Source organism: Hetaerina americana, unplaced genomic scaffold (genome assembly GCF_022747635.1).
Source record: "Hetaerina americana unplaced genomic scaffold, ioHetAmer1.1.p SCAF_12, whole genome shotgun sequence".
Taxonomy (NCBI): Eukaryota; Metazoa; Arthropoda; class Insecta; order Odonata; family Calopterygidae; genus Hetaerina; species Hetaerina americana.
Window position 1 is genome coordinate 15371498 of NW_027286292.1, and position 8067 is coordinate 15379564.

The following is an 8067-nucleotide window of genomic DNA, read 5'->3' on the forward strand; positions in this document are numbered from 1 at the left end:
GGATTGGGCATACCTTGAGGCTCAATAGATTAGTTAGAAACATAACAGAAGGAAAATTGAAGGAAAGATCCTGCAAGGTAAGGCCAAGAGGCAATTACATAGGGTAAATTAAGAAGGACGTAAGACAGGGAACCTATCAGAGGGTGAGGGAATTACACTAAATAGGGAAGAATGGAGGGCTGCTCTAAACAAATCTTAGGATTGAAATACAGATGATGAAATATAGATAATACCTGTAGCCACAAGGATGTATTATTAATATTACGATATTAAGGCTTCTATCGCACATAGATGGACAGGTGACCATAAATGTCGAATCTTCAATAGTATGTAGATACCTACAATTACTATTCTAACTTTAACTAATTAACCCCAAAGTTAGCATTCGGAGATAACTTCTGGATTGGCAACCAAAGAACGCAAGCTCTTAAACCAGAAGGAACTTTTTATTACGACTAATTTGATTGCTCTATAATATTACTTCATTTTTTAAATTACCCATTTTTTCATAATATCTTATGGCGATGAAAAGTATCAAAATATAGTTTTAAAAAAGTGCTGCACGTAATTAGAAACTCCATTTTGACATTGTGGTATTACATTCTGTGTTCATATCAGGAAACTTTTACAAAGCATATTAATGATTTTTATAACTCGGACTTAATAAATAACATTTACATCGCCTGAGATGAGTAAGCATCATCACCAGGCCTTATAAATCACTGTTCACTCCCTTATGCACAAAAGAAGGTTGGTTGCGACGAAAAATTTCCCTTCTCCTCTTTTTAAATCTCAGTGGAATGCGCTGCACATCACTTAGAAACTGAAACAAGGGCCACGAGGAATATTGTTGGTCACTCATTGATTTTACCCGAAAAGAGCACGTATTATTTCTCTTCACGCATTATGTCTTCTGTAACCAGCACGGTTATAACAACATCGCGACACTTGAAACCAATCATTTTTTTAAATATCCAGTCGACGTTTACCGTCGTATTGCATCAAAACTCACACTAAAATATATTCTTTCTATTACCTTATTACCTTTGTATAACTATACGTTTTTTGTATGATTACTTTGAATACATATGTGCGTATGGGTGGGTGAGAAAGAAAACTAGTGGGTCCTAGTACATGAGGCATGTTCAGTCATGTAGTAAGTAGTTATGAGCAGTCATTTTTGGTCCATTGTATCAGTTCATATTCGAGTTTGGTCGTAGTGGGTATTTGGGCTCTGTATGTCTCGCAATTGAAAGATGGCTCCTCCCCAGTTGCCGATTATTCCTCGTCTCACCTAGGTGCCCGCCCGGGGTCGGTGCGCCCGCACTCACATTGACCCGTTCCCTTACCCCGGTGTCTCTCTCCTCGCTGCAGGTGGCGCCGGCCGTTGGCTCAAGGAGGCGGCGGCGGTAGCCGCCGTGAGGGACCAGGTGCAGGCGGCTCTGGAGGCCTACGTGGGAGCCACCTACCCCTCGCGACCCCTCCGCTTCGGCCGGCTCCTCCTCCTGCTGCCGCTCCTCCGGGCCGTCTCACCGGACACCATCGAGCAGCTCTTCTTCCGCCGCACCATCGGCCACATCCCCATCCGCCGCATCCTCTGCGACATGTTTCGCTCCGAAGACCTGTGACGAACGCTGCGCCGTCCATCGGCGGTGGCGTCTGCACCGCCCCGCTCCCGACCCCCTCTGCCCACTCAAACCCTATTTCCACCCTTTCACCGATTGTTGCCAAACAACGGCCAGTTCACGAGTGCAGCATTCCACGAACGCCATACCTCATGGCCCATCGTAACGTGAATAACGACTGCTCTCTTGCTCGGGCTGGAATGGAAATATGGGGAGTATTCCTATGTTTCCGGAGTAGTTTGTAACAGCATCACAGTTGAATACGTGCCAAAATGATTTTGCTACGCACTCCTTTCTTTTAGTTCGGTTGTTATTGGTAGAGATCCAGAAAGTGCGAACTGTTACTTGCCGACTATAAAAAAAAGTATTCAATGCTCCAGGTGATAATCGACTTAGTTCTTTCTAACGATGCTCACATTGTTGATTAAGTGGCCGATATTATAGGTTTGTCTCCTCTAACCCTTTAAAGGAATTACTATAATTCCCTGCTCTTGAGCTTTGGATTATGGGGAGAATGGTCGCGCTTTCAGGTGGGGTTTTCTGGCGGGTTTCAAAATGGGGACTTCGGTCAGGGGAAGTTAGGACTTCAAAGTACTATATGCCTGCCATAGTGGGAAACTTGTTAGTTGGGTGACTGTGAAATTAATGGAAAATTGCGTTTACGCTAATTCTATTTCCGAAATGTCAGTTGTGAAACTTCACGGAAATACCACTGTTCGTTTATGTAAATAAATTCTGGTATATCCGTTTTGAAGTGGTCGGCAAAGTTTTATGACCTGGAATCGTTCACTGGCACAATATGTTCCCAACGCCGCGCTCCAATTCAATTGCCCTCCGCCTGCCGGTGCTTCCTGCCGTAAAAATATTGAATATAAAGATATTTATATTGAAGATCAACTATAAGATATTTTAAGCATGTTTTACTGATTCATGAGTTCATGGTTACAGCGAGAAGGTTTAAATATTTTTAATCACCAAAAACTCTATGATTGTATTTTGTTTCTACCTAGATCTATTTATCAAGAGAACATATATAATGATGGAAATTTTTAAATGTTCCAAACACTTTTCTGATGGACTTCAAAGTTGACATAAACATCGTTATGGTGCATCGGAATGCTGAAAAGGATCTTTGGAAAAAAAACTAAGTTGAAAGTTCTCGATTTCCTTAAGCTATCATACACATTTGGGCCAAAAAGAAACTAATTTATGATGACTTTGTGATTCGACATACAGATCCGTTTGGAGAGTGATTCTTAGATTTGTGAAATTGACTATCGCATGATACAAAAATAAACCGGGCTGTTTTTTCTGTTGCTTTGTTTCATGAGCTTATAGGTATAAAATTGTTCGTAGTAAGAAGTACTTTCTTGCATATTAGTAGTTGTTTTGTTTCTATTTAATAAAATTCTCCAATAACCATTATTGTATAAAAATAAATATTTCTACAGGTTAACCTGAATTTTTAATTTATTTTTGGATTCCTATTGTTTTTACGACCTTATTAGCTTAATCCTTTCCTATATACTATGCATAAACAGGAAGAATAATGTATGCGTTATAATTTATAAGGCAACATTAGCCCTGGAAAATATTTCATGCGTCCTCATTAAAATATTATTTTTGATTGATGTTTTTTCTTGCCGCTATTATTACTAACTATGCCCCTACAGTATTACTTTACAAGTCAAAAATATTTATTTTATTTACATAATTAACATCAAGCAATCTATCTAGGCATGCCTTTCCAAATTTGTACGAAATAAGCCGAGTATTCAGAATCCCTTGTTCCTTCAGTTACTAGAATGTGGTAGAATGTACAAGACTATAAATGTCAGATTTCTTGAAGCATTTTATTGTCACCAAAGAAATGACTCTAACCTGAAATCATCCATTACTTGACCCACCCAGACATTTGCGATATATTTTTTTAAGTTGTCGGCATTTTACTGCGTAAAACGTATTTTTATCCTTCCACCACGAAAATCCAGCGTACGATATGCAATGTATGTATGTCGATCTGCAATGTAAAAGTCATGGAAATACGTAAACTTTTGTATGCGTATTTGAATTTTTTCCTCCCCTTCCTTCTTTAGGTGGCATTCTTGAGTATCTCCCAAGTTTTCAGACACCTCCTTGAGAAAACGAGCACTAAGTTAATGCAAAATAAAAGTTAATACAAAATATGGGAAGGCTGTTAATGTCACTCTCGACGAAAACCGTATTAATATATTTTTTAGTAAAAACTAACACCCACACATTGCAATTGGAAGATAGAAAGCAGAGTAAAACAGCTGTTTACCGTGAAGAATCTGAATTCTCTAATCATAGACGAAATAGTTACAGTGATATACACGATTTCTTAAACTGGTAAGAGAGAGAGTGTGTGTTTGAAATGATAATTTAATGCTGAATTCAAATATGTGGTCGACATTTTTCTTTCATTCATTAAACAATTGATGTGTGCCTTCCTGTGACGAAGATATCAATGTTATTACTTGTGTGTGTCACAAAATTTTGCTTGAAAATACGTATGCCATAGTTTTCAAATATATCTTTTTTTCTCATTGGTTTACTCATGCAACAAGCATTTTCCCCAGATGCTTTGTAATTTTGACTTCCAATTTCTAGACAAGCACTAATGCAGCCCCTTGGCACTTGGCGTTATGTGTAAAAGTGATTGGTATTTAAAAATCAATGATGAAATTTGAAAACACCAATTAAAAAGGTTATACAGTATATTTTGCCTGTAATTGAAGTCATCCATATCACAAACTCTGCTCCTTGCGTCTGTAATAAGACCTACGTAAAACGAATGGTACATGAGTTTTTCGCATCATTGGTGTGACGTCAATCACAATATCTACATCTACAGAAGTACTCCGCGATTCACCAAAAAGGTTTGCGGTAGGGGGTGAAAGCACCAGGTGAGATGGGTAAGGGATAAGGTATGATATTTTAAAGGATGGGAAAAGGGAAAGAAATGTTCACTAAAAACTTCAAATTACTGCAAATTTATTTGCATGCTGGCGGAAAACTTAGTTCAAAATAATTGTTAATGGCCCCCGCCCTTAAAGTCTCAGGTAGAGAACGCACCACACCGCTTTTGGCTGCAGACAAATGATATCATTCATATGACTATGATTTCTCTGCTAAAAACATTAGCCGTTGATCCCAAAAGCAAAATACCCACTTTTGCTCTGAGTCAAGTGTCTTTCAGACACCAGACCAAGTGCCTCATTTCTTGCACCCTTAACGGTGAAAACGAAGACTTTGAACGTAAGACAGCTACCAGATTTCAAAAGGAGGAGCAAGGTACCCCAATTTTTAAATACTATTTCGCAGGAAAGCCTTAGCACAGCTGTTGTGAAAACAATTGCTCAGTTTGAGGGAAGAAATCTTTTTTGGAATTTGAAATCGTTCAGTAAGTAAAACAAAGTGAATTTTACCTCGGTGGCGGCGGGGTAAAGTCCTCGTCTACCAATTCAAGGGTCGTGAGTTCGATTCCTGCTTGGGTGGGTTTTCCTCCAACTAGGGTTTGGTTCTTTTCACAGTTATAATCGGCTTCACTGTTGTCACTGTTAATAGTCCGTTGTAAAGGCCAAAAAGTAATGCTTTCGGACTAAGACTAAATAAATAAGTTTCGGTTTCTGAAGTTAAAAGCTGGAGCCTACTTGTCTATGGCACTATAGTTTAGTCTAGTTTATAGTTTAACCATCATAAGGATTTGATGGACGAACTAGATCAGGGGCGTTAGAACACGGTTGGAGATTGATCGTGAACTATTCAAAAAACATTTAAAGGCTGTTCTTTCGTATACTGGAAACAAATTTCATTTTTTTCTTTTAGCTTACATGTATAAGCAATTCAAATGAATAAAACGTATAATTTCCATTTTTAAGTATTCAGTATGACTGGCAAATTGAAGCAGAGATTTTGATTTGGGCATCCACGTTGTTGCTGGGTATTCCACTATGGAATGCCAAATGTTGTTTTTTCTTGTGCCAATAGGAGTGGGGATAGGAATTATCATTATATCAAGAAGAGAGGGTCAAAACGTGAATCACTTACTCTCGCACAATAAAATTTTGAACCTTCTCCATTTGACATAAATATTCTGCTTCCAATTCACATACATTTTCGGAGTATTAAAAAAAAAGTTTTCTAAAGGCAGAAGTAAAAATGGCGCTCGCTTTAATTATTTTAAAGACTTTTTTCCTAACACGTGTTATGCTAAAACCAAGGAGGGCATTACGACGAGTTCCCAAAATTAGAGTTTTTAATTGATAGAGATATTTCAAAGGACTCTTGAACTGAATTGAAAAATCAAAAAATCAACGCTAAATGTATCATATAAAGTGTTACCCAAAATGTTTCGGGAAATACGTAGTGGTAAACTATGTAGAGACGGGGTGAGGTATCCTCAGAAGAATGCCTCATGCCTTCCGCTGCCTACAGCGGCGAGTCACGTTCTCTACCTGTGACTTCAGGGGTGGAGGCCATTAGTTTGCATGCCGGTGAAATTGCAGTATTTCCGCTTCTTACTTTCCAGTTCTGCATGACCTGTCTTGGTATCTTGGAGGTCTGTCGCATTAATGGTCATGGTTCATTTTAATTCCTTTTTTCGCATTTTAAAAAACTTACTCATTAGGTGAAATCAACACTTTATGAATCCATTTTTGAATTGAGTCTTCCTCCAGCATGTATACGTATTTGCACGTTATTTGAGGTTTTTTACTGAATATTTTTTTCCTTTTTCCTACCCTCTCCCTTATTCTCCCCTATGCCTTACCCATCCTACCTGGTGCTTAAATCCCTTGCCGCACACCTTTTTGGTTGACCGCGGGGTATTTATGTAGATGTAAAAGAATCTAATAGGCACTCAAAGATGTGAAGTGTAAAATGTCCATCGTTCACATCTTGACCAGCCACCAAAATCTTTCCCTAAGAATTTAGATACCGCCTGCGAGCAACATAGGGACAGCTTCTACTTCAAAATCTCAGCCATTGAAAAGAGGTACTAGTAAAAGTAGATTGCATAAATTTTAGCTTATTATTGTTGGGGATTCAAGAGAGATGTTTTGGATGTCAAACACGAAAGAAGCCAACAAGTCTCAAATAATAAATAGGGTTAATATTATCGTGTGTGTACATAAATATTTTATCACATTTAACATCGGTGTCAAAGACGTGCCCCGTTTGAAGAGAAGAAACTGTGCGAAAAGGAGATTTTTGTAAGAAAAGTTTTTTTTGGAATAAGTCATTCGCCCACTTGTGTGAATAAGGTTAATTTTGAATCAAGAAATCGATTAATCATGAATATTTCGCTCACCCCACTGAAAGCAAGGTGACATATGATCAGAATACGACTGAAGTATTGAAATACACTGCTCCAAAAACACGTAACCTTTCACTATGGAAAGAGACCGTAAAATAATATCGGACGTAAAGGTGATAGGTTTCCCTGTGGATTCACGAAATCTATAGATCCTAACCTTCGTGTGTAGCGAGGGCCGAAACACACGGCTCCAAAGGCCCTGGGAGTGGGGGATGGCGGGTTTGAAGGGTCTGGAGAGAAAATCACGACTCAAGAGAGAAGTGGTCTGGGATATGAGAGATGAGTGAGAAAATCACCGTTGGGGGAAGAGTGGGGCAAGCCCTCACCCTCCATCACTAGTGGCAAAAAGGGAGGGGCACAAATGGTCTTTGTTTTGACGAGTGAAACAAATGTCTTGTGTACACCGGTGCTTCGTCAAATAAAAGAAGAAAGGAAAACAAAGCTGCATTGAAAACCGCATTGTCTGAATCGAAGAGGGTACTTGTGCCAGCAGTGCCGCTTGATACCGCGGCCGTCATGATTGTTACCGTGGCGTGGGGTGAGGTGGTTGGTGAGCTCGTCGGAGAGGGGCTTTTTGTGGGCTGGTTGGCGAAAGGGGGAGCGATCGCTTTTGTCCCGTTGACTGGGTGACCGAGTCGATGTTTCGCTTCCGATTGGTTGAATTGAATGCCTGTACTCTAAATATCGTCTCGACGTCAGTTTTCAAAACGTGTTTTTGCCTTGGTGTTCGATCAAAAAAAGGATGACGAGCAGCGAAATGATTTTACCAAAACATTAATGATGAGCACAAACAATGGGGAAAATATTCAATTTTTTTTTGAGGCAACGGGTAATATTTCTGAACACCCCTATCAAAAACGTCAAATTAACAGAAAAATATATCCAACTCTTCATGTAAATATACTTAAGCTATTAGCCCTTCCTATTCATATTCCAAGTAGGTATACTTTTTATAATAAGTCATTCTTCCTCTCTGATTGGCAAGCATTAGCTTCTAATGCATGAGTTAAACAATCCACAGTATTCATGAGTTGTCATAATCAGGAGCTAACGTGTAAGACCACCATGGTGATGTGAGATTTTTCCAAGTCTGTCCGGACCCTA

General features: G+C 39.2%; 1 protein-coding gene across 1 annotated transcript in view; it reads left to right on the forward strand.

The window, feature by feature from the left end:
- Positions 1-1628, forward strand: part of LOC139685815 (nuclear receptor subfamily 2 group E member 1-like) — a 45180-nt gene extending 43552 nt beyond the window's left edge. The window contains exon 9 of the mRNA XM_071582933.1: positions 1375-1628. Within this exon, the coding sequence (XP_071439034.1) occupies positions 1375-1628 (254 nt within the window). The remainder of the gene's footprint in view (positions 1-1374) is intronic.
- The last annotated feature ends 6439 nt before the right edge of the window (positions 1629-8067 follow it).